This window comes from Ammodytes marinus, assembly GCF_949987685.1.
Source record: "Ammodytes marinus genome assembly, chromosome: 14".
Taxonomy (NCBI): Eukaryota; Metazoa; Chordata; class Actinopteri; order Uranoscopiformes; family Ammodytidae; genus Ammodytes; species Ammodytes marinus.
In genome coordinates, this window is record NC_137218.1 from 28,863,757 (window position 1) to 28,891,312 (window position 27,556).

Sequence of the window (27,556 nt, forward strand, 5' to 3'; positions counted from 1 at the left end):
AACTGAAACTGGAGCGCGACTTCGACGTCATCGTTCTCAGCCACTCGCTCCGTTCGCTGATTGGATGTCTTGCATATATCAGAACTGAATAAAAAAACGTTGACTTTAAACCTACCATGACAAAAAGAGTTCAGATGGCTTTTGCACTGTGATTTAGAAAAACCCTGCTTTTGAAATGCAGCCCCCACTTGTGGGCAGTTACCACTGTGTACGACACAAACACAATTTATACCAGGACAAAATACAACGTGCAAACATTTTTAAAGAGGTATTTTGTTTAAAAATAAGAGTAGAAAAACTCTTCCAGTAATCTGTTCCAGACATTTCAACAATAATTCCAGTTTACAGCATTTAAAAATAACATTTCATGAGTGAGCCACTTTGAGGAATATGACAAACATGACTTCACAGAACCCGGTAGGAGAGGTTTTGCTTCAACTGTCGACTGCACCAAATGTGTCTTCTTTGTACACATTCGTATTATTTTTCGAGCAGCAGATTTCTCTTGAAAACATGCACGTTTTTAAAAGACTGGTAAGGCATTTGAATATTCAACATGTTGCTTTGGTTTGAAATGTAAATCTGTCAGTGATTTGGGCTGAATGTACCTTTATTCTCTCTTTAAATATTGTATTATTACCAACGGCCACTTGTCATTATATATACATTAAACAAATCATTAGAGTTCCATTCACTTCCATGGGGCTGGAGAGGCATCAGGGTGACTGACCAAAGCGCTGTACAGTTTGATCAAATCTATTCTACTATATAACAAGTGAGTGTGAGGTGACCAGCACCTTTTAGTCTGTGCTCTAGTAGCTGAACATCTGCTGTGCTGCGCCGCTCTGCTGCTGTGTGTTGGTGGGCTGGCTCTGGATGGCTGGGCCTGCTTCCTGGCCCTGGTGGTTGTGAGCCTCCTGCCCGTCTGCCTGAGCCCCCTCCAGGATGGGTGTGACCTGGCTGCCCTCTGCTGGCGGCACAGGCCTCCAGGCCAGAGTGGGGCCCTCCAGCTGGTGTCCCATGGGCTCCACCAGAGTGCTGACGTTGATGAAGTGTGCCACAGACTGCGGTGCCACGCCGCCGCCGGGCCCCAGCGTCTCCGGCCGGTTGTGGAGCATGGCCGCGCCGCTCAGCGTGTCGAAGGTGACGGTGAGGATGGAGTTATCCAGGCTGAGGGGCCGCTCGCTGGCTGTCAGCTGGCCCACAGAGACAGGCTGCAGGCTGGTGAACTGTGCCGGGGCTGAGGAGGCAGATGGAGCACTTGGGTCGGACAGGACCACCACCTGAAAGAGCAGCAGCCACAAATAGGTTACAGCATTCTGCTTTTGAAATAAACTAGAAAAGGCTATTACGAAAACCATATGTGTTTACAGTTTTACACATATCAGATCTGTTGGATAATGTAATGGACCAACAATTTATTCAAACTGTTAACGGTGTCATAATACCACCTGACTAAAAAGCTGGGTTCAGCGAATCTTGAGAATGCTTGTCAAAATATGGGAATATCTACTCACAATCCTGAACTCTACCTGAACAAACTGCATGTGCACCTAAAATCAGTATTAATACAGTCTTCTGAAGAGGAGTACCAAGTACCTTTTTTAGGTTGTATATCAAATTTGGTGTTAACTGTTAAACTCATGAAGTAGATGTCACATGACTGTATTTCAGTTTATGCAAATTAGGTCAAAAGCATCATCGCGGACATCTATGGTCCAAGAGGCTGTTTTATAGAGCAAGTTGAGCTGAACTTGTGTTTCAAGTTCCAACCTAGTCAACGCTGTGAAGGGCGTGGCCTTCAAACATTAAGTCTTGGAAGTACCCTCCAAGTTGTATGATGATAGGACAAGTTATGGCCAATAAGAAAAACCCCGCCCCTGCCTAGACATTTTGGCCTATGGTGGCCATTTTATCTAGCTTATCTTCGACAGACATGTGTATCATAGGCCCCTGAAGCTGTGGAATAAATTTGGGATTGATTATGTGAACATTCTGTACAGCCCCTGGGCCTGGGTGAGAAATGTCAAGTCAATCGGGCTTACGGGGAGAGGGAAGCGGCCTGTCAAACTTTGCAACTTTAGGGCTTAATAACAGCACCACCATGTGGATGAGTGCTTTGAAAAGTAATAGCACACTTCCAAGAGCTGGAACACACGTGTAAATTGCTAAATGTTTGCCTGTCGTTCAGAAGGAGTTTCGCGCAGCAGAAAAATAACTATAATCCTGAAGTATATGGGATAGTAATATGTGCTGCACATAATTATTATATTTTACTATGATTTAGCCCCCACTTCTTCCTTCTGTTTAACTGTATTCATAATACATTTGCTTTGTTCAGCTCCTGTAAAGGCTTTACCGTGTGTAAGAATCTTCATTTACTGTTAAATCTTCAGTTAAATATGTAACATCCTTTATAAAGACATCATTGTTGGTTAGTATGATAGTGATAGCAACCGTCAAACTTTTGAACCTATTACATTTTAAACCCAGTTGAATTTGATTGAATATTAAATAGGGGAATTCTATTAAACTTGTAATCAATTATCACATGATCAGTTCTTAATTACAATGAACAAAACATGTCTCCTATTAATGCCAGAAGGTAATGGAATTATTTTACAAAGAAAAGTACCGTAATTTTCGGACTATAAGTTTTCCCCATTTTTCGACCCTGTTATTACACAGCACAGTATATGTTCTGTAGCTACTAGGGATGGGCGTTAGTAATCGAGTACTCGAGTACTCCTCGTTTCAAATGAACTCGATTAGTGGATGAGGAAAATCGTTTATTTTTTAGTGTCTGTAGCCTTTAGGCCGGCGGGCCGCCCCAATTTTAAAATGTTATATACGTGTACAAAACGGCACAAAACGGATGAAATAAAGTTTAACAAAATTAAATATTTTGATGCAAGTGCAATAAACTGAGCGTTGTGTCAAACATCAACTGCAAATAACTGCCACCTCCGTGCCACTGCAGCGCAGCCTGTGTTCTCCACAGCACCGTGGAGCTGAACACGGTCTCTCCTTTCTCCAGAACATTTTCAGGAATAAAACTGTCCAATTATTTCAAAGCAGATGATAAAGTTACGTTTATAAAAAGGGGAGATGACACCTGTTACTCTCAGTTAGTAATGAGTAGACTCCAGGTGAGCATGCAAGGTGCTCTCCGCTTGGAAAGAAAAGAAGAAGCAAGGCTTACTTCAGGCACATTCGCTCCGAGCCAACAACAGTTAAAGGTCACATATTATGCTAAATGCACTTTTTAAATGTGTTCTAACATATCCATGGGTCCACGGTGTGCCTAGAGACTGCCAAAATATTTTAAAAAATAACAATCTCTCCTTTTCTCACTCTCCCCCTTTCTGAAACCCCCACCCCTCCCCCCCAATATACTCCAGTCAGAATTATCCTCGTTTCTGACCTCAAAAACTGGAAAGCCAGAAGCTTCCACTGTGCAGCCCACACCCCTATTTCTTATTGGTCCACGGCCCTGACAGACAGAGGGCGAGGCGTATCTGGCTTCGCTTCCGGACAGGGGGCGGGGGGAGCTCAAAGAGTGTATATTTACGAGGGGAGCTGCAGCTCTTTTTAAAAAATAGGCCATTGTGAGATTAGCTGAACATCAGCATAGTACAATAAATTATCTGAAAGTTTTTTTCAACAAACAATTAAAGAAAAACGTATTAGGGACCATTAAGACCATATAATATGGTGTATAATAGAACCGAAAAGTGTATAATATGGGAGCTTTAAGAAGCCTTCAATAGGGAATATGGGGATAAGATTCAAAAACCGACCGGTGTAACGTTCCGTTTATGAGGAATTAGTCGCGGTAATTATTCACGGACACGGAGTGAGCATTACGGCCCCCACACACATCCTACCTCTACTGCGCGTCACCTCGCGTCTGCGTCTGACTTTTTGTCACTGACCGTGTAATCAACCTAGAGCGGGCACATATCCAACCTCAGACGCACTGCTGATGCACGTCGGAGGCACGTCTGCAGCGACGCTCCCCTTTACCTCAGGAGGCTCGCCTATTTTTTTCTGAGAGCAGCGCGTTTCTCTCGGGTCTCTGTGCTTTAACTGATAGAGAAATGCTCTGTTGACAGTCATACCAGCAGCATTCACTCTAGTTACACGATTTCCCGGTGTGTTTCTTTCAAAATAAAACATCCCTCAGTCGTATACGCAAATAATCCCTTTATTTCACGATTTAATTGTGCAATCGGCTGTTGGCGCAACTGGTCTATCTATTTCCTCTTGAGTGCTTTTATTATGAAGGGGCAGAACGTAAGTGTCAGCTGTGTAAATGTGTCTGACTAAAAGTTCGATGTTGTGAGCGCTAGAATAAAGTGCAGTTCAGTGAATGGAGTTCCCGTATCTTTATTTCTACAATGATAAAGTAGGACACACTATACACCCTCGGTTACAATGTGAACGAGAATAATCAAAGGGGAACAACAGAGAAAGACAGTGATTTTGAAGCAGCGCTGCAGCAGCAGCAGCAGCAGCTGCAGCTGCAGCTGCTGGGACATTACATGTGTGTCCGAGAAAAGTCCGAGAGACGCAGCAGTAAGGTAAGGCGACGCGCTCCAGAGGTAGACGCAGGATGTGTGTGGAGGCCGTTACGCGGTTGGATATAGGCCTACAACTATCTGCTTTGGTAAGTTATTTATATGTATTTAAATTGTAGGACAATCATTTTATATTATCTGCTGCCCTTCTTATTTTAAATGGTGACTTAGGCAAAACAAAATTGTTACAACTACAGCCCATGCTTTTTTTATCCCCATCGCAGACCTACTCGATCGGTTTAAATTGTGGCCCGTCTATTTAATTACTTTCAGTGAGGAAAATGTGTTTTAAACTTGTGGAAAAAAATCCTTAATATCATATGGCAACTGTGACTGTTTGACATAAGCATTGAGGCTTTATTGCGGTCAACCGTTGTTCTGTAGACAGATGTGTTGCGTTCTAAAAATAGAAAAAAGTTTAACAAGGAATCGATTGATCCTCGAGGAATGCAAGCGATCACACGAGTAGCGAAAACACTCGTGCCCATCCCTAGTAGCTACTATTGCTCTGAATGGTAACACTTACGTAGCCTACGTTATGCAAATATGCAACTTGTTTGTTGAAATGTTAATAAATGGGAGCTTCCTCAAGCAGCCATCTCTTTCCCGACAATCCCCTCTGTGCACAAACTCTTACATATGGTAATTAACATTATAACACCTGCGGCTTATTGTCCAGTGCGGCTTATAGTGCGGAAAATACGGTAAATCAGCACTGTATCTGTGCATTTTCATTTATTCTGCCTGGCATCAGCAACATGTGGTCAGCTGCTGTCACTTCAGCAAGCAACATTTCCGCCCATTTCTTGTGGTCTTTGAGGGAAAGGGAGATCGGACAATAAAACAACTTAAAAAAAAAAGAATCTTCATATTAACCTGTTGGATACTCTGCACAGCTGAGCTGGTCTCCGTCTCATCACCCACGACGACAGCCGTGTACCCTGCCATGGGTTGGTGCCTCGGCTCGGTGAAATCAACATATTCCTCTGACTCTGAGAGCTCTGGCTCAGCCTGGACTCGCTGCTTCTTCTTGGGGTGTCGGGGCGCTCTGCTGGGCCTCTCCTGAGACATGACGTCTTTCTCCAGGGTCAGAGCGGGCTGAGGAGGGAGGGTGAGACATTTCATTGGGACATAAAGTCAATGACAAGGCATCAAATCTAGATTGTATTCAGTCTCAATACAAACGCCAACATGTTACACATGATGCATGTTAGTAAATGGTTAACGGAATCCACTTAAGTGGAGCTTTTCACTGATTTTCTCAGACTCAAAGCCCTTTCCACAGTTTTGCCTCATTGACCCATTCACACACTAACATTTACAGTTTACACCAATAGCAGCAGCTACCAGGCAGTGTGCAAGGTAACCATTGGGCGCAATTTGTGGGGCAGTGTCTTTATGCTCAGAGACACCTTGACATGTGGCAGGAGATCAAACCACCAACCCTGCAATCAGTGGACGACTCCAGCTGCTTAGCCACAGCCTCCCCAGGTAAAGGGATTCATAGTAGTGTTGGGATAGACAGTTGAAGTATTTGCCTGGTTCATAGCTCACATAGTGCAATAACAGGAACTATTTGCACCCAGTCACTTCTATATTTGCTGTGCTTGCAATAAAAAAAGCACCACAAGGTAGTTAATGGCGCTTTTCCACCGCATGGTATCAGCTCAACTCGACTCAACTCGCATTTTTGGCGTTTCCACCGCAATTTCATGGTACCTGGTACCTGGTAGCGGCTGCTTCTTTGGTATCGCCTCGCTCTAGGTTCCAAGCGAGCTGAGCTGATGCTAAAAGGTGACGTCGACAGACGGCCGGCCACTGATTGGCCAGAGACTATTGTCTGGCCAATCAGTGGCCGGCCGTCTGCCGACGCTTCTGATTGGCCAGAGACTACCGGCTTCATTCTGTTGTTTATTCTCCCCAACTCTCCGGGACTTTTGAGTGTATTTACGCCGCGTGCAGCCTACTCTGGCTCTCTTTCATTTGATTTGCATCACAGATCCGAATTCTTTTTCCATATATTCGCTAAGCTCACCCAGTGTTGGTTGTTGGGGAAGTTACTTTTAACATACGAGAGGAGACATGTAGGGCAGCTAGCAGCTAGGCTAAATAGTAGCCAGCTGGGACAGACATTATAGCGAGCGATTACATTACAAGCCTCAGACTGAACTGATTACCTCAATAAAATATTCAGGCTGAGACGTGTTTACGTGCATAGGGATGTACGTGATGCATCCCTACAGCTGACTGTGTGGCAGAGTCACACATCGGGACAACAATCCTCCCTTTTAATGGCCCGTAGCAATATTCTTCTACTTCTTTTAGCAAACAGAGACAAGGGGGGTATTTCTTAAACATTTTTCATCCATGTTTTTGGCGGTTGGTTCAGTTAATAGTGCAACAACTGCTCGTAATTTCTGCTTTTCTACTTTGCTCCGGAGTAGGCTTTCAGCCCCTTACGACAACCCCGCCCACGTTCAGGAGGTACTATTTGCGGTGGAAAACGACCCGTGCTGCTACCAAACCAAGTTGAGTCGAGTCGAGCTACATGTGCGGTGGAAAAGCGCCATAAGAGTATACTCTAGTATAGTATACTGTTTTCACACAGCTACTGTCATTTCCCTGGTCAGATCTGCTCGGTTATGCCAGAATACTGTACAGTGGGAGAAGTGTAATCTAACCTGGACAATGCTGATAGAAGAATTGTTGATAGTTGAAGTTTCCTGAAGATCATCAAACTCATCGATTCTTAAAGGCATCACCTAGAGGAAGAAATGACAACAATGGCATTCCAACAAGTCCACTTTAGAGGTTCAATAACAGGAACTGGCCTGGATGGTCATACATATGGATAGTTCTCTTTCTTAGCATAGATTTTGATGTCTCACAATGGGATACGCCCCCTCACGTATTCACAGAAACACCAATACAATTACGCCAGCCCCGATTGGCTGGCGGTAGTGACGTCTGCCTCAGACCCCACTCCTGACGCAGTGTCACTCATTCAATCACCTCTTCTCGCTTCAGAAGAAACTTACTATCCTGAGCTGTATCAAGGCTGCTATCTTAAATGTCCTCGTATCAGAGCTGGACACTCGTTGCTACTGATACCGGAGTGGATGCCTTCACCATAGGTTGTATAGCTGCAAGATAGCCTAGCGTTAGCAAGTAAAGTTAGCTACACCAAGAAAAAACGGGAGTCTGCAGTCACCACACTGCAGCTTGTCTACTGATGAAGCTAGCGTTCCAAATGTATTATTCCAGATTACCCTCTGTTCCACTCCCTTTAGCACAACAGATAAATGGATACAGCTGCCTCCACCAAGGGAGCAGACCGAACCCGCTCGCCTGTGCACCTGTGGAGATTTTCTTTTGTCAGATGAGGATGACAAAGATCATTTTACTTTTGTTCACCCTGCAGACTGGCTCTCTGTGCCTGTCTGCTGCCAAGGGTGATGATGGGGCTTCACAGCCTTGGGATGTGCATGACGTGTGCTAACGCGCCGTAGAGAAACGGATAATCACGCGGCCAACTGTTGTGGCGGAAGTCCCGTGGTCATGGTACGAGGGGAAGAAATGACCCCCGCTAGACGGACTTCCAGACAACTTCTGGAGGAATTGAAAGTCTCCTGGAAAGACAAACCGTATTCCAGAATGACCCAGATTCAAGGTGCTTCTTTCCTGTATTTCGAAGGCATGGAAAAGCATGGCCCGAGTGCCGCCCATGGAACCACTTAGCAGCCCTCCTTCACCCTCGGTTGTCAGCTGCCTCATCTAGACCACCCACTCTACCTTCAAAGTCTGACTACTTTCAGTCCGCAATGTCCAAAAGGCCTTACAAGACAGCAGCCTCGACTGTGAGAGCGCTCAACGTCTCCTCCATGTTGTCAGCCTACCAAGCAGAGCTTTTCGAGGACATGATTCATGTGAGAACACTGTGTGGGATTATAACTGCTATCACTGATATTGTAGAATATTACAAGTTACAGTGTGTGTTTTATATTTCTTAAAGTGTGTTAAGATGTGTTTTATTCAGTGTGGATAACTGTCAGTTAGGGCCATGACGTCAGTCGACCGGAGAGTCTGTTTAGTAAGTTTCCTTTCTCTTCTCTCTCGGTCAGATGTGTGAGTGTACATGTTGCCACAGTAAGCGATCATTCGACATTTGAAACATGTTTATTTGAGCTTATGTGAATCACCCGTGTGTGAGTAAGTACATGCAGTCCCGCCGTTATAAGTTACAGTTTATGCATGTTATTAACGGCCGCGGGTCGCAACAGCTGTTCTAACGTCTCCTCACGAGCGGAGTTTACCTTTGTTCTTTTTCCTGCGATCTATGCTGCTGTGCATGTGAAAGAAGGGAAATAAAACAGCGGATAAAACCATACTCCTCCTCTCCTAGTCTCATGCTTATAGTCTGACGGTTTTGGCCATAAGTGGTGTTCTGGCCGACACCTCTGAAGTGAAACCAGTGATAAGCAGATCAGCGCGGTACCGGTACATCCACCAGTTTCCTCCGCTACACATCTGCGGGTCCAGGGCTGCGCGGTACAAGTTGTGGGGAATTGTATGTCTATGTTGGTTGCTACAATGAACAGGCACGGTGGCTCAATCTGACACATTTATAGATAAAGAGAAGGAGGACATCCTAGACATCCCTGTTGTCCCAGAAGGGATTTTTGGGCTCTGCTCTGGCTTCCATGAAGAAGAGGTACAGGGCCAAGAACAAAGATGAAGAGGCTTTACAGCTCTTTCTGCCTTGGAGAGGGACACAGATAGCGCAGCTGCCTGCCAGGCAATCGTTTGCCCAGGCGGTCTGGAGAAGTGGCCCGCCCGCTTTCTGCATCCTGAGACGACCCAAGGTCAATCCCTCTTCCAACTAGATTGGCCAGCCGACTCCGGCCACTAGTCAGCTGGTCAAAAGAAGAAGGCATCTTAGCAGGCAACCCACTACTGCTGGAGTCGCCAGCTTCCGTTGCCACCCTAGCCCAGCCTTCCAGTGTGTCCGAGGGAGAACACCCCCAGTGCCATCCCTCCCTCTCTGCGACTCGTGGGAGAGCCTGTTTGTGTGTTCCAGCCAAGAGGAAAAGAGACACCGTTCAATTGTAGGATTGTTCAAAGCCCCATTTAATGTGGAGTCTCACATGTACTTTCACACACACACTGCAAGTCTCTGCTTGTGCAGGTCTACAATCTTGTCCCTGATGACAGCTCTTTGGTCTTGCCCATGATGGAGATGTTGGAGTTTGATTTATTGACTCTGTGGACAGGTGTATTTTCTACAGGTAACAAGCTGAGACAGGTGTGTTTTATACAGGAAACTAGTTGAGATTAGGAATACTTTTTTAAAGCATGAGGACTAATCTGTGGGAGGCAGAATTATTTATGGTTGGTAGGGGATCAAATACTTATTTCACTCAATGAAATGCAAAATAATTTCTATCTTTTTTTAATGTGATTTTCTGGATTTTCTTTTTGATATTTTGTCTATCACTGTTAAAATAAACCTAGCTTTAAAATTATAGACCGCTCATTTCTTTGTAAGTCCTGAACACGTCGAGACTTGTTTCCGTGTGTGGCGAGCGGGAGAAGAGAGCAAATATATTTGAGATGGTGCGTAAAAAGTAGTTTTGTACAAAGTTGAGGCCAACACATATGAATTAAAACTTCTTTGTTTAACACATTAGGTCAGTTGGTTGTTGCCACCCTTGTATTTTTCTGTCTTCCTTCCTTTTGGTCCCTTCTTACACCACAGGTTTGTTTTTCAAGTTCAAGGACTTGTTATATTTTTGAGTTGATTTGTGAAATAAAAACCCTTAATTTTGCCACCTTTACTCTGAATCCGTCAATATTATTTGGTTGTTGTGTTTCGTCCTCATTTAACAGCTGGCGTAATGATATAGGTGCTTCTGTGAATACGCGAGGTGGCCTATTCCATAGTGAGACATCTCACTCATGCTATGAACCGGGGTTACAGAATGAACCTAAAGTTTCCCTGGTATGACTGTCCAGACTCACCTCGGCGTGCTTGCGTCGCAGATGTCGGTTCATGGAAGCGCGGGTGGACACCTTGGTCCCACAGAGGTCACATGACTGGGCCTCCACCTTCTCATGGGTCAGGTGGACATGCTTCTGCAGCATGTACTCTGTCAGGTACTTCTTATCACATGTGCCACATGTCCATGTCTTACCCACTGCAAGGAGAAAGAAGGGAACCGGGTCAGTCAGAGGATCTAAAGGCACTGAGGCGCTAGTAGTTCAGAGAGCGAGAGAGAGACGAACGGTAGCCTATACAGTTGTTTATAAACAGGCATACAAGTGTCATATAATTATGCGATTAATTCATCACAGAGCCTGTAATTAATTAGATTAATTTTTTTAATCGCTTGACAGCCCTAATATGTACATAAGTATTCACAGCCTTTGCTCAATACTTTGTTGTTTTTGCACCTTTGGCAGCAATTACACCTTCAAGTCTTTTGGAATATGAAGCCACAAGCTTGGCACACACACCAGAACATTTTGTTTCTCATGGTCTGAGAGTCTTTCAGGTGCCTTTTGGCAAACTCCAGGCGGGCTCTGGGTTCCATCTGGCCACTCTATCGCCTGATTGGTGGAGGGCTGCAGCGATGGTCATCCTTCTGGAAGGTTCTCCTTTCTCCACAGAGGAACCCTGGAGCTCTGTCAGAGTGACCATCGGGTTATTGGCCACCTCCCTAACACAAGCCCTTCTCCCCCGATCACTCAGTTCACAATCCTGTCTCAGAGGTCTACAGACAATTCCTTCGACCTCATGCTTGTTTTGTGGTCTGACATGCACTGTTAACTGTGGGACTTTATATAGACAGGTGTGTGCCTTTCCAAATCATGTCCAAACAACTGAATTTACCACAGGTAGACTCCAATTAAGCTGTATAAACATCTCAAGGATGATCACTGGAAACAGAATGGACCTGAGCTCAATTTTGATCTTGATCGCAAAGGCTGTGAAGAGGCCTATTTATAAGTGATTTATTGAATTTTTAATTTTTAATAAATTAACAAATCTCAAACAAACTTCTTTCAAGTTGTCATTATGGGGTATTATGTGTAGAATCTTGAGGAAAATAAATACATTTAATCCAGAGTTATTCCAGGCTCTAACGAAATGTGGAAAAAGTGAAGCGTTGTGAATACTTTGCATATGCACTGTACATATTTGACCATAACATTTCCTTTGCCCTTTAGACAGATTGCCTTACTTTTCAGGCCTAATACTGAACAATGGTAGTTAAACAGAAAATGTCCTTTTATCTTTTACTTCATTCGTTTTTCAACTACTTTGTTTTCCTATGTGGTTGGCTAGCTAGATTACCTGAAAACACTGCTAGCTTAACTGACTCAGCATACATTTTTTCAGCTAGCAACCAGCAGTTGCTGGAATACTCAGTGGAAGTAAATAGGTTATAGTACCTAGCCGAACGCTAAGTTATGGAAGAAAAAAGTATGGTTTGTTTGTGGACTTCTCACTAGTCTTATACACTTTGTTAGAAATAACTTCACAGCTAATGTTGTTAGTTATTGTTATACTTAATTAAAATTATTTAACTTAAAGCTGCAGTTGAGAGTTTTTTTTACTGTAATATTTGGCAAAACTGTCATTATAGCCATTCAGCTATATGTAGGTGAAGTGGTCTGAAAATATTTTTTTATCACTTTGCTCCCCCCTGCCTCTGTGTGCTGCCCCCCAAAATTGCCACCGCTCATGTTAATTTTGACCAATCAGAGCGAGGTAAGATTCTCCGTTCTTAAAAGGCTGTGGGACCTTGGCAACGACGTTGATGCGTCAGTTGCGTGAGCGTTCACGACCCTAGCAGTCTGACACTAGCCTACTGTTTGGTACAAGGCTACTACGGCGGACAGCAAGTAGCAATGTCTTCACAAACGAACCCTCAATTTACCATTCCCAGGATACTAACAACTAACACCACTAAGACAGCAAAAAAACCAGGAAAGACGAATATTGAAAAGTTAACTGCTGAAAAGGAGACGGGAGAGCTTGAAAAAAAGTACACCGGCCATGTCTTCTTGCCCTATCACATCAAGACCTCTCCGACCGCGACCTCGCGACTTTTTTTTTCAAAACAGCGACAAGCGACAAATCTAGCTTTTTTTTCTGGTGTTATTGGTGACTTTTTTCGCCAAAGCAAGTATCATCTCTACCAGCACACTTACAATGATTTTAAGCTAACATACATCGTATGTCTGTGATTAAAATGTATGCTCAATATGTACGTATTATCATTACTAATGTTTAATCACCTCGGAATCGGACATGGTGTTTGTCTCCTGTCAATGTAACTGAATTCACATGAACGTGCATAGCTGTCGTTCAGAGGGAGGAGCTACAGCAGGTAGAGCGTTGGGAAAACAGCCGTTTGGATCCCAACGGCTCAAATTATCAACTGCAGCTTTAAGGTGTTATTTATCGATGTGTATTAGATTTCAGTTGTCTTAAAAATGTTTTTTTATTTTATTTTTTTCAAGGAAACTAAATAAAGTAAATTACGATAAACCTATTAACTTTAATTTCTCTAGCACTTTGGATGTTTTTAAGTGCGCCACATGATAACACTTGATTTGGATTGGATTTTTCCCTCTCCTCTCCTCTCCTCTCCTTTCCAAACCAACCCACCTTCTACTCTTGGTGATTAATAGTGAACTTGTCCTTTACATTTTGCTCCTATGCTTAGCCTGTACTTGTCTTTTAACAGTTTTTCCGGCCATGTTGTGATGGCCTGACACCAGACACTTGCCTGTGTGGATGAGCTTGTGTGTTTCTAGAGTGGTCCTCTCACTGAATGTCTTCCCACACAGCTCACACATGAAGTCTTTTATACCTGCAGGCAAAGAGTCACAAGAATAAACATTAAGTTGGACAAACTATATCATGATGTACTGTATCTGAAGTTTGCAATGTCAGTGTCAGAAATCTAGAAAAATGTGTCTGGACACGATCCATTGAAGCGTATTAACTATGCCGGAAAATTCTGACTTTACAAATCAAATCGTTTTATCTGATATGGGCGGGCCAGAGCCCTATGTATGGTGCTCTGGGGCGGACGTAACCGGATGACGACAGTGCTGTGCATGTGCCGTCGAAGCTGTGATAGTTAACAGAGATGGATGCGGATATGTTGTTTGAGACGGCTTTGGCCTTGACACTTAAAGATTTGGAAGACGGCAATCAAATCTTACATTAGCAAGAAAGAAGAATTTTCTGTTTTGCTGACCGAACATGGCAAAAGTTTAATTTACCAGTTAACCCCGCTGTTTGCTAGCCTGGTCCAACCAGACCATCGTACTTCATTTCATTTGTATAGAAGGTCTGGAAGTGCTGTAATTGGCAAACGTTCACTCACTTGGAGGCGGGTGTCTGTCGAAGTTTAAAACTATTGGATCTGCCCAGTGCCACTCTGGATAAGCCAACCAATCGCATCACGTTTGGTCGTAACGTGTGTCATGAGCCGGCTTTTGACGGTGCGTTCCAGTTGTACTGGGAACTCGGAAATGTTCGACTTCACTACATATTGTAGTCTATGAATCTACCGGTACCTGGCAACGGTAACTTGTTAGAGCCTAACGTTTAGTTATTTGGACGAGAAAGGTTTTAGGCGTCCATACTTTCGCGAGCAGATGCACTGGAACACAGACAGGTCGGAACTCGGAACTACCAAGTCGGAAATCTCCTTCTTCCGAGTATAAAGGAACGCAGCATTCAACTGAAACTGGAGCGCGACTTCGACGTCATAGTTCTCAGCCAGTTGCTCTGTTCGCTGATTGGACGATTGTAGATTCTCCGGCGAAAGCTGGGAAATGCACTGTACACCCAGACTGACTACTGAAGGGAAAATGAAATTTGGCCGGAAATAGGCGGGCGGGCGGAGCCAGGCTAGCTGTTTGCTAAACTAACGGGGCTTAATGCGTCAACTTGTTCATTGCTCTGATTGGTCGTAGTGCTATCCAATTGCGTGCAGTGGTATTTAAAATGCACACGTAGGTGCTTCCCCTTTGAGTTGGGAAGGTCTATTGATCGTGGCCAGACCCCATATCGTTCTAGATGTGGGTCTGGATTTCCAGGCTACCCTTAGGGTGTGAATGCACGTGTACAGTATGTGTGTTTAACTCTTGAATCTGTCACACATTTTGACTTACCCGTGTGTCTCTTGTAGTGTTTTAGCATGTTGACCTTTTGGGCAAATTTGCGGTTACACTCCGTACACTCGTACTCTTTGATGCCCTTGTGAAGCTTCATGTGGTGCCTCAGAGCGTGCTTGGTCTTCATGCCTGCACAGGAAAAAACATTTACTCAATATGGCGATCGTCCGAATACTGTGTCTCCCTATATACTGTGTCTCCCTATATACTGTGTCTCCCTATATACTGTGTCTCCATTAGGGTTAAAATTTCGGGAATTTTCAAAGTTGGAAACTTTCCATGGGAATTAACGGGAATTTTGGGAATTTACGGGAATTTACTCAATTTAAAGCAACCCAAATGCACATAATCCTTCTAACTGTTATGTCAGTCCTGGTAAACGTTCTGGACAGTAAAAAGCAGTTTTTTCAACTACGTTTTATAATATTTATGAACAGTTCTTTTCTACTTCTATTGGTTTAGTTCAGGGACATTGCACACTAATCAACATTCAAAATGTAAGTGAGCCAGAGTTAGCCTAAGAGGCTAGTTTACATCCCTTGTCCCCTGCCAGATATGTAAAAGGCAACCTAAAATTACAGAAATAAAATGCATGTATAAACAAAGATTAAAAACAACATAGTCGACTCAGAAAATACAGTAAAACATAGTAAGAACGAACTGACAGACAATGGCAAACAAACAATATAATTAGCAGACAATAAAACACAGTGTACATTAAACATTATAGGAAAGTGCACAAAACAGTAGATTAGAGCAGGACAAACACACCTACAATAAAAACACATATACAGCAGCATAAAGCACAAACATGCAGCACAAACATATACATTTAGACACTCACATGAACAGGACAGGACAGGAGCACACAAGAGACAAGCAAGCAGGACGAAACAGTTACAAAGAAGTCGGCAGGAGAAGCAAATGCAGTCCTAGTGTGTACATAATCGATTACTAATAATAAGCCATATTTTCAGCTGTCTTGAAAAGGGACGGTAAGAACTAATTTCTCTTATATGAGCTGGTAGTGAGTTCCACTCCTGTGACGCTGTAACTGAGAATGCTGAGTGGCTAAAGGCACTTTTTCTAAAGGGTACTACACAGTCTCCCCAGGACGATTGTATTTGACCTCTGAGTGATACACTGTTGAAGAGGTGGGGGGGCTTTGTTGTGCAACATTTAAAAAAATAAGGCAAATATTTGCATACCTTATTAGGTCGTCCCAGCTCAGAAGTTTATACTTCCTTAAAATAAGACAATGGTGTTTGGCTTCCGGTCCAAGACTTTCAGGGTTTGTTTATACAGTGTTTCAAGTGGTTTCAGTGTTGTCTTATTGGCTTGTGCAAAGCTGGTCTGGTATGTGAAATGAGACATTATCATAGCATGCAACTTCAAATCAGATTTTTTTTTAAAGCTTATTGAGACATCCAACTTGATATCATATATTGCTTTTTACTAGACCAGGTTTACAGAGGCTTAAACAGTGATTTTAAATATAGGTGGGGAAAATATATTTTAGCATAATCTTGACTAAAACAACCAGATTTCATGCAAGTACACTTGGCAAGTTGCACATAGCACACTGCTAACTGCAGGGATACTGAGGCCATGCCCCCTACATGCACTGTGCATTCCTCCATCACATGGGGGGCAATTTACTTAATTTATTGAATGGGTGGGGTCAGACAGATGTGTTATATTTAACACAACATTCACATTTTTGTTGTTCAGTGAAATTATTGATTGTTCATAAAATAATCAAAACTTGATAAAGGTCTACTTACAAATAAATCTGTTCAAATGTAATGTTTTTTAATTGTGTTATTTTGCATGGATGTCTGCCTATGACCAAACATAGTGTTTATATGTTTAGATTTATGTTTGGATATGTGAAAAAAATCATTTAAATTACGGCCATTTAGTTAATTCCCAAAATTCCTGAGCAAAAGTTCCCGTGGAAAGTTTCCAGAAATTTACCGGAAACTTGCCACCCCCTTGCAACCCTAGTCTCCATATATGCTGTATCTCCATATATACTGTGTATTCATACTGTGTATCATATACTGTGTATATCCATTTATCCAAAAACAGTGAGAAAAATGAGGTGTGTAATGCAGTGGCGAGGACCTGACCTTTCCCACACTCAGCACACAGGAAGTCCCGGATGTCATCGTGGACCCTGAGGTGCTCCTTCAGCATGTCTTTCCTAGCGAATGACTTGTCACACTTGTCACAGCTGTGGCTCTTCACCCCTAAATGGTCAATCAAACGCACAGACACTCATTTACCATGGGGAAGGAAATAAAAAGCATGTTCTGTGCCGTTATCTTGTGTCTGTGTCAATTTGTTTTGGTTCATTGCTTAATATACATAATTAAATTAGAAAATGTTTTCTCTGGCATATTGTCTTTGTAATAACCCAGTTAACGCTGTTCACCCACTTCCTTCTTCTCAGTGTCAAATTTAAACACAGGCAGAATACCATACCATAAATAAAATGACTTGTAGTGTAGCAAGTGGAAACACGACCTATCCAGATTTTGAGAGTGGGTTGCAATGTATGTAATGTGTTTGGCGGTTCATTTGTATGTATTAAACCATCATTTAACATGTTGAAAGAATATTAAAAACGTGACCACTACCCTGGCAACCATCAAAATAAAATGCCTCAGCGTCTCACACACACACACAGTAACAGGAGAATGAGTGATATCCAAGGCTGTGGCTCACCAGTGTGGATGATCTTGTGTCTTTCCAGGTTACCGATACTATTGAAGATTCGGCCACAAATTTCACACGGGTGGATGTACCTTTAGGACAGAGGAGTACATTTGAAATCTTAATGACTTTGTACCGCATGATTAAATGAATGACCTTTTTCTGTTTCAAATCAGACCATTTTACAAAAAGGGGGCGCCCTTAGCTCAGTTGGTAGGGCGTCCCCCCCATGGGCCAGCAGCGGACCCGGGTTCGATTCCAGCCCGCAGTCGTTCTCTGCATGTCACTCCCCTCTCTGCCCCATTTCAACTCTGTCTCTACACTATCAATAAAGCATAAAAATGCGACAAATCTACTCTTAAAATAGTCTCAGATTGGTCGCAGGTGTGTCGCACACCCTTCTCAATTTAGTCTCCGCGAGTTCGAAAGTGCGAGAAGTGTGAGACAACTTTGCGAGGGGCTGGCTACATATGAAACTAAATTGCAACTGATTTGAGACAAAAATGAGATTGACATTCTGTTCGTGCGACGCTCGCCAGACGTTCGCAAGACATAAATGCGAGCTGCGGGCAAGTTTTGGCCAGGACATTTGCAAACGTGTCGTGAGGAACCAACTCAGTGAAACTGCAAGTGAAAATTGTCGCTAATTCGCATATTTTCTCGCAATTTTGTGTCTCCAACTTGTCGCACACTGTCACAGCCCGGTGAGATAGGGGCTTTATACATTCCAACTTGAAACCTTCTCATTAGTGATTACACCTAAATAAACACAGAAACACAGTGCAGAATGACAGTTGGAACATGTGTTTGGCGCTGGCCTTACTTCTGCACTGCGGGGTCAGGCAGCTGTTCTCTGTGGATGACCAGGTGAGCGTTGTATGTGGCCTTCAGGGCAAAGCGGCGGTTACAGATCCCACAGCCGTAGCCTCGCTCCTTGTGCTGCTCCATGATGTGCTTCAGGTAGTCTCGGCCCTTTGCAAATGACAGCTGGGGACACACAAGCAGGGGGCCCATTCATTTAGTCATTTAGATATACTGAACAGCCTTGAGCGTGTCCACAAACTGTTAAAATAAATGCTAGTGTCAAACAAACAGTCGAAAGATTATATTCTCTTTCGGGCTCTAACCACTACAAGACGAGCGCCCCCAAATATTTTATAATCTGAAAGTGCACCTATTATGCTTTCTCGTCTTTTTCTGACCTATAAATGTTGTTTTATAGTCATGTTAAACGATACTAAAGTGTCAAATCATGACGTAACATTTAGACGTATTCCCTAGGCACGCTCCCTTCGCAGGTCTTCCGGGAGGTAACCAATCACAACGGAGTGGGTTTGGCAGGAGGGGGGCGAGGGGGCGGAGAAGGACGAAGCCGAGTGTTGACAGAGAATGCAGAAAGCGCCCAGATGACAGGAAGAGTTTCCCGAAAATCTACATTGTTTTTGTGCCGTCAATCGGGTCAGCCTGCTCTATAGGAGTCATTAATAAAAAATGAAGACCTGAAAAGTAGTATAATTTAAGGGACTTCAACCAGAGCAACTATTTGAACTGTACAGTGGCTTGAAAAAGTATTCATACCACTTGAACATTTTGTCACATTACAACCACACACGTACATAGCTGGACAAGAGTTCTTCTGCTTTGTTCCTCTCACTGCATTTAAATGCATTCATTATATTACAGAGAAATAGGTCTCGTTAAAGAGATCCTATTATACTACTTTTCTGGTCTTAATTTCTTGTTAAAAACTGCTATAGAGCAACCTGACACGAATCACATCACAAAAAACTATGTAGATTTTCAGGACACTCTTCCTCTTACCCTAGCGAGCACAGCAGTCTCTCTCTACACACTGCTTTGAGCTTCTCCGCCCCTCCCCCCCTGCTGCAAACCCCGCTCCGTTGTGATTGGTTACCTTCCTTCCAGCAGCGGGAGATTTTCAGGAAGGTGGGGGCATGCAGCCGGAGCTTGCCTGAGCAGCATTACCATACATGGAAACATCCGGGTATGTGACTCACGATACCCAGAAATTTGAACAAGTTATTTCTCGACCGGCTGCCATAGTGTTTAGTGCTCTGCATAGCCACCCCAGACGGTCAGCAGGGAATACGTCGAAATGCATGTACGTAATTATTTGATACGCTAGTATGGTTAAACATGACTATAAATCATTATAACAACGTTTATAGGTCATAAAAGTCGAAAAGTATCATAGGTCCTCTTTAAGGAAAAGAGCACCAAGCCCAACCCAGAGGACCCTGCATAATTTTTTTTATTTTAAATTAATATTTTTATGGAAAATCCATGTGTCTTTCTTCAATAGCTTCTAATTAATCAGACCAAGTGTCTCCAAATTATTTGTTCACACAAAATTCCTCATATTTAGCCTCTTAATTTTCCTCTCAAAGTGCACCAGATTCATGCATTTCACTTTAAAAGGGTGAAAAAAAATCTCCTGGGGGGGCATACCCCCGGACCCCCCTAGGAGGGTCTGGTTCTCCACTGGCTACTATTTTCACCCAGCAGGACATTGGAGGCACTAGCGTAAAAACACTGGGTGTGTGAATGACATTTCACTAGTCAATAATTTGGGCAAGTCTGCCTGCCTATCTTTCTCACTCCGCTGCACACTCAGTCGCTACTATCCATGCTTAAAGGAAGCAGGATTAAAACACTGGATTAAGATGTTAAAATGTATTAAAAAATGTGTTTAAAAAACGCACAATTTTTTTCAGAATGTTTCAAAAATTGTAAAATAATTAAAAGATCTTTCAAAACACAGGGATTTAGAAAAAAAAATTCTCTGAGGGGGGCTCACTCTCTCACACTTTGAAAACCCCTGATCTAAACCATTCCATAGTAGATCTGGCTGTATGTGTAGGGTCATTGTCCTGCTGGAAGGTGAACCTCCACCCCACTCTCAAGTCTGTTGCAGACTCTAACAGGTTGTGTGCCCTGTATTTGGCTCCATCCATCTTCCCATCAACTCTAACCAGCTTCCCTGTCCCTGCTGAAGAAAAGGACCCCCACAGCATGATGCTGCCACCACCATGTTTCACAGTAGAGATGGTGTGTTCAGGGTGATGTGCAGTGTTAGTTTTCCGCCACACATTGCATTTTGCATTATGGCCAAAAACTTCAAGTTTGGTCTCATCTGAATATGCTGTCTCCCCCGAATGGTGTGTTAGAATGGCCCAGTCAAAGTCCAGACCTAAATACAATTTAGAATATCTGGAAGGACTTGAAAATTGCTGTTCACAGACGCTTTCCATCCAATCTGACGCTGAATCTGAAGCTTGAGCTATTTTGCAAAGAAGAATGGGAAAAAATGTCAGTCTGTAGATGTACAAAGCTGGTAGAGACATACCCCAAATAGACTTGGAGCTGTAACTGCAGCGATAGGTGGTTCTACAACGTATTGACTCAGGGGGGCTGAATACTTATGCCTCATTTCCACCGAGTAGAGCGGGTCGGATCGGAGCGGTTCGGTCCGGGTAGTTTGGCTTTTCATTTGTAAAAAGTTGGGTAGGGTACGGTTTAAGCGCACCTAACCGCTCTGAGCCGCTCCAGATCTCAGTACTCCTCCGTAGGGGTACTAGCCGCCTGAAAGCGGGCCGAAAATGCGGAGCTACACACTGCCGTCATTTGATTGGTTGGTCGAAACGAAAGAATCATTTCCGCCATGTGTAGTTATCTCGGCAAGAGTGAAGAGAGTCTGTGTTTTGGTGAAAATGTGAGCACAGCACTGTTTATTGTTTGGTGTTTTTCCTCGTCATTAATAATCAGTTGGTTTAGTTACGTGTCCCACTGCTACGTAGCTGCCGCAGCCAGCACTGTTTGCTCACTGAGTTGCACCGAGCCGTCTCTGTGTGTTTACGCCATAGCCTAGATAGTTTTAGGCTAAATGCACGCTCACAACACGGGGGGAATAAATAAAGAAGCGGCTGGTTTGACCAAGCAAAAACGAGAGACCGCTGGCTTGACCACAGTTGGTCGAAAGAATCATTTCCGCCGTGTGTAGTCACCTCGGCTAGAGTGAAGAGAGTCTTGTTTTGGCGAAAATGTGAGCGCGGCACTGTTTATTGTGTGGTGTTTTTCCTCGTCATTAAAATAATCAGTTGGCTACACTGTGTCCCACTGCTACGATGTCACGTAGCCAGCGCTGTTCGCTCACTGTCTATCAGTTGCACCGAGCAGTCTCTGTGCTCACAACAACACGGGGGGAATAAATAAAGAAGCGGCTGGTTTGACCAAGCAAAAACGAGAGACCGCTTGCTTGACCACAGTTGTTCCACAACCCTATAGTTTGACCCATATTGTGGCGGCGGATATCGCAGTCCAGCCTAAACACCGCCCTACCAGTAAGGGTAGGGTCATAAACCCCGCCCTACCAGTAAGGGTAGGGTCGGCGGTGGAAACAACACCGAGATTCTTAAAAGTGAGCTGTCCCGCTCTGAGCCGCTTTGATCCGACCCGCTCTACTCGGTGGAAATGAGGCATTATGCACGCCACACCTTTCAGTTTTTTATTTATAAAAAAAAATTTGTAAATCATATTTCATTTTCATTCCACTTCACAGTTATGCGCCACTGTGTGTTGGTCTATCACATGAAATCCAAACAAAATAAATGTGCGTGTGTAGTTGTAACGTGACAATGTGAAAAAGTTCAAGGGGTATGAATACTTTCTCAAGCCACTGTATTAATAAAGAGGCTGAAGTGTCAGGACAAGCCTTACCTGACATTTCTTGCAGTTGTACTTGTGGTGCTCAGGGTGGTCTTCCTCCTCCTCCTCCTCCTCTGACTGCTCGCTGTCGCCCGCTGAGATGCCGATCTTCCTGATGAAGTCCTCTCTCTCCTGCTCGTCCATTAAGGCTATGTCCTGGAGACAGAGGAGAGGTCCACATAGGCTGTGTCAAAACCTCATTTAACCAAATGCCATTTAATAACCAGTGACGTGGTTCACCTTTTTCATGTCTTGTGGAGCATTTTGGCCTTTCCATAGCTTGGAATGCCAGGTTAATTAACACTTGCCTGTTTCCTTACATTGATTTGTGTTTATATTGGCCTCTAATCAGGTCTTACATGATCATAAGATGATATTAGAGCAGAATGGCAAGCTGATTGAGCATGTATTCCATATCCTTGATATCAGACATCAGGTTCATCCATTAGTTAACTAGTAAAAGCCTAACTAACTAGTTCCCTAGTTGGACTATTTCTGGACTTTACTAGTTAACTAGTACGATTCCAAAATGTATACTACTTAACTAGTGTAAGCCAAAGTGCGCACTAGTTAACTTGTAGCACACAATGCTAATGAGGAGGAGGGGACAGAGGGATTCAAGGCTTCTCATTGGCTGCTCAGTTCAAATTAAAAGATACAAACAAATCAGGTCTCAGGATGTTTTCCTTATCCCACCTACTTCATTTGAATGTTGCACAGTAGTAAACAAGTTGGCCTGAGGAACAGCAACTAGTGGACTAGTGGCTGCAGCTTACATGTTAACTTGTCAAGGTAAAACTAGTGAACTAGTTGATGCCTCTTTGGACCTTACTAGTTTACTACTGCGGTGGTGCAGTGGAATGTAAACCTTAACTTGTATTTAGTTGTGTTGAACTAGTATGGTTGGAACGCCAACTAGTGAACAGAAAATATCAACTAGTGTGACAAAAAACCTAACATGCTGAAGAAATGTCTCACTAGTGGTGCCCAGTCACTTACTACTGCCGAGTGAGGCTCAGCTAGTTAAATTAAAGACCTCGCATGGAAAATAAATGTCCAACATGTTTGGGTGAAATGTTTTACATGTTCAGGACAGAGTCCAACTAGTAAGACAAAATGTCTTCCACTAGTTATCTAGTGAGGAATACATCAGTGTCACTAGTTAACTAGTAACTCTTAACTCTTTTGAACCTTACTAGTTAAGTAGTAAGATAACGTGTGTACCTTACTGAGTACACACGTTATCTTCTGAATCTGCCACTTCAAATCAAACATGTATTGACATATGAACAGACATAGCTGCATTAGACCAATGTTCCTATTAAGACTGCTTGAAATAATCCAGCCATGGCAACAGGAAAAAACGTATTAATTTCCAAACCGGCAAACAAAAGCAGTTTGAGGTAGAGTTAAGTATGCTCATTTTAATTACTCTTGATACGTTTGTCCTAATTATATAATTCATGATCCTGGCATGGCTAATTAGTAGTTTTGAGATTGATTGTATGTGTGGTACTAGCCTATATTAATACCATAATAGGATTGTTCTTTCTGCCGCTCCACACAGAGCTGGATAGATTTTCATTTCTGATGTAGTAGTTGGTAGGAAACTATCTTTGATTTAAAAATTCCTTTAAAATAAATTCCTTTATTTATTACTCAAATGTGAAATGTGCGTCACATGAGATAAGCATTTAGAATTATTAGGCAAGTTGTATTTTTGAGGATTCATTTTATTATTGAACAACTACAGTGCTCTCGGTCAATCCCAAATGTTAATGAACCTAAACCTGAATGTTTACGAAAGTAAAAGTGAGGTTTTGTCTTTCTTACAAGAATATACATATATGTGCACAATTATTAGGCAACTATTAGTATGCAGAATTATTCTGCAACTAAATAAAAAAACTAAAATGTTCCCATCTCACTTGTTTATTGTCATCTGTTAAAGTGAGAATAATAAAACAACTCAAAATTTACAAATAAAAATGTCCGACATGTCAACAAAAAAAAAATCAGTGACCAATATAGCCACCCTTCTTTTCAATAACTGTCACAAGCCTTCCATTCATGGAGTCTGTCAGTTTCTTGATCTGTTGACGATCAACTTTTTGTGCAGCAGCAACCACAGCCTCCCAGACACTGTTCCGAGAGGTGTACCGATTTCCTTCACTGTAAATATCCCGTTTAAGCAGGGCCCACAGGTTCTCAATAGGGTTTAAGTCAGGTGAGGAAGGGGGCCATGTCATTATTTTTTCATCCTTAAGGCCTTTATGCCTTATGATATTATTTTTCTGTGTATACTTTATTTTGGAGGAGTAGCCTGGCATATTTCTTAATGTAAATACACTTTATATGTTGGTATTATAACAAGTAAATGGGATGGGTCCAACAGAGACATGGTAGAGTTCCATGCATTCTTAAAGGTGAAGTAAGCGATATATTTAGGTTAATATACGTATTAAATAGCTCTATATTCATACAGTGATCACTTATATAGTGTGCGCGTTTCATACCTCCGATCTCTCAGTCACCCGCTCTGCATGTAATCGGCAAATTAAATTGTTCGGGATCCCGAAAGTGGAATCCAATCAGAAGAAAGAACGCTACAAATCTCACTGCCGGTGCACCCGCAGAGCAACAGATGGGTGAATGTTTAGGAGCAGATAAAAATCCTTCCCATTGTCTGTTTTGATGGTTTTTATCATGTTTTATCACACTTATGGATCTGAGATGATGCTAGATAACTTGCTGCTTGAAGACCGCAGTGCATTAATGAGTTGACGTAGGGACGAGGAAGGGGACTGCTAACTGCAGTCACTGACAGGAAGTTAGCTAAAAGAACCATTCCACTTACCGCACCTTTAACACCATTTGAAATATCCTGATATTAACAGTAGGCTAAACAACAAACTTGACTATACTTGGCATACCCCGAGTTGACATTCGCAAGAATATAAATGTATGCGTGGCATCTGTGTACATGTTTTGTTTCATTTGGGGAAAGGCCTCCACCCTGAGCGCTCTCACCTTGAAGTGAACGTGAATGTGATCGCGAAGGACGTCCACACGGAAGAACTTGCGGGCGCAGATCTCACAGGTGTACTTCTTATCACCGTGGGTCAACAGATGTTTGTTCATGTTACTCCTGCAGGAGAACACCTGGACACACACACACACACACACACACACACACACACACACACACACGCACGTCACTGGGGAAGCACTTTTTCTGTGCGTTTATTTCTTTTGTTTTTATACCTATTATATTTCATTGTTTCCCCCAGAAATTGCACTGCATTTCTCTTTATTATGATATTCTAATGTTTTTCTGTGCTTAGGTCTGCATGCCTTTCCTCTTACTGGAAATAGGTTCTGCTTTATTATTCCTTGTTAAGCAACTTGAAACAGAGTTAAGAAATATGCTGCTGGGCGCAGGGCTCACCTTGCCACAGATGGGACATGGTGACGGCTCCTTCCTGTACTTGGTCCCTTCTTCTCCATTGGCCTCCAGATCCTCTCTCTTCATGTGCTTTGGTCCTGCACAGATGCATTGGTGTTTTATTTCAAACAAAAAGTCCCAGTAAATTAAATGGTGACATGCAAGTAAAGGTGTAGTTGTGTTGTAGGTCATGAATTAGAATTCTTTTTACTTAGCTATATTTATTTATATATCTTATGCCTCGTTTCCACCGAGCAGAGCTGCTAGGTTTGGTGCGGCTCAGTACGCTTATTTTGGCGTTTCCATTGCCAAAAGTTGGGTTCCAAAATAAGTGAGCTGAGCCGCTCTGAGCTGCTCCTTTTTTTCAGTACAGCTAGGCACTGCCGTCCGTTGATTGGTCGAAATAATAATTTCCGTGTTAAACCGATGTGTGTAGTCACCTCATCAAGAATGAAGAGTCTTGTGTTTAGGGAGAAATTACGGTTTATTGTGTGGTGTTTTTCCTCTTCATTTTCTCAATCAGTGGGCTACACTGTGTCACCATAGTTACGTAGCTGCCGCGGGCCCTTGGCCAGTGCTGTTCGCTCACTGTGGCTGTTGGCTTGCAGTGCACCAAGCAGTCTGGTCCTTCTCGTGTGCATTTACCGGCGTAATGCATTCACGATACGGGGGGAATAAATAAAGGAGCGGCTGGTTTGACCAAGCAAAAGCGAGAGACGGCTGGCTTGACCACAGTCGTTCCACGGCCCGATACTTTGACCAATATTCTGGCAGAAGAAATCGGCGTCCAGCCTAAAAGGTGCGAACACACTGCACTGGCCGCGCGGCGAGATTACATACAAAGTCAATGTACTAGCGCGTTGCCGCGCGTCCAGCCAAGAATCGGCGTCCAGCGGTGGGCGTTTCCGCGGCGCGTGGCCGCGCCTCAGCGAAGGTGCGTGGATCAAAGGAGCGACCATTTGCGGCGCGGCGACCATTTGCGGCGCGGCGAACATATGCGGCGAACGCAGAAGATGAAAATATTGATATTGATAATAGCCAATCAGCGTTGAAATTGCCCGGTGGTCTGCAAGACGAGGTGGGCGTGTGGAGAGTGAGGATATTGGGCTTCCATTGCATTCTGCAAATATGTGTATTTTGCATCTATGTAGGTAGGTAGCGCCGGTTAGCATAGTGAAACTCACCCAGCTGTGTGCTGTTCCGGAGGATAATATGAACCAAAACTTGACGGCAGTGTCCGTGTGGAATTCCAATATAGTACAGCGAAGCACCGGTGTTGTCCTCCGTCAGCCGGCACACTTTCACTTTCAGGTAGGCTGATGTCTGCCTTTATTTTTGCCGCTGAGCACACAATGCTGTTGTTAATGTGTTTAGTATGTTGCTGAATTGCTGTTAATGTGTGTGTATTTGTGATCGGGGTGCGTCTTCATGCAGTTTTAATGCTATTTGTGCCATGACTGCCGCTGGTTACACAGCGTACCTACATCTGTCTTTTGGCACAGCTGGACCATGTTGTTGTTGTTGTTGTTGCACCGTAAGTGTGACGGGTCTGATCTCAGAAACGGCGTCGGCATTAGGAATATATGACCCAATATGATCAAGCGGCGAGCCTGTTGCGTTCACGCGGCCAACCGCCGCAGGGGGCGAGTGCAGTGTGTTCACAGCTTAAACCCCTCCTACCTAAAGGATAGGATCATAAACCCCGCCTACCTAAAGGATAGGATCATAAACCCCGCCTACCTAAAGGATAGGGTCATAAACCCCGCCTACCTAAAGGATAGGGTCATAAACCCCGCCTACCTAAAGGATAGGATCATAAACCCCGCCTACCTAAAGGATAGGGTCATAAACCCCGCCTACCTAAAGGATAGGGTCATAAACCCCGCCTACC

At 43.4% G+C, this 27,556-nt stretch overlaps 1 protein-coding gene across 1 annotated transcript in view; it reads right to left on the reverse strand.

The window, feature by feature from the left end:
* Positions 1 to 293: 293 nt before the first annotated feature.
* prdm15 (PR domain containing 15) overlaps positions 294 to 27,556 on the reverse strand; it is a gene marked incomplete at its 5' end in the record, with an annotated part of 38,559 nt that continues 11,296 nt past the window's right edge. The window contains 12 exons of the mRNA XM_080041033.1: positions 294 to 1,283; positions 5,457 to 5,678; positions 7,262 to 7,342; positions 10,599 to 10,774; positions 13,376 to 13,459; positions 14,775 to 14,906; positions 16,910 to 17,029; positions 17,508 to 17,587; positions 18,319 to 18,482; positions 22,233 to 22,376; positions 25,251 to 25,382; positions 25,669 to 25,763. Coding sequence (XP_079897159.1) covers positions 813 to 1,283; positions 5,457 to 5,678; positions 7,262 to 7,342; positions 10,599 to 10,774; positions 13,376 to 13,459; positions 14,775 to 14,906; positions 16,910 to 17,029; positions 17,508 to 17,587; positions 18,319 to 18,482; positions 22,233 to 22,376; positions 25,251 to 25,382; positions 25,669 to 25,763 — 1,901 coding nt within the window. The 3' untranslated portion in view covers positions 294 to 812. The remainder of the gene's footprint in view (positions 1,284 to 5,456; positions 5,679 to 7,261; positions 7,343 to 10,598; positions 10,775 to 13,375; positions 13,460 to 14,774; positions 14,907 to 16,909; positions 17,030 to 17,507; positions 17,588 to 18,318; positions 18,483 to 22,232; positions 22,377 to 25,250; positions 25,383 to 25,668; positions 25,764 to 27,556) is intronic.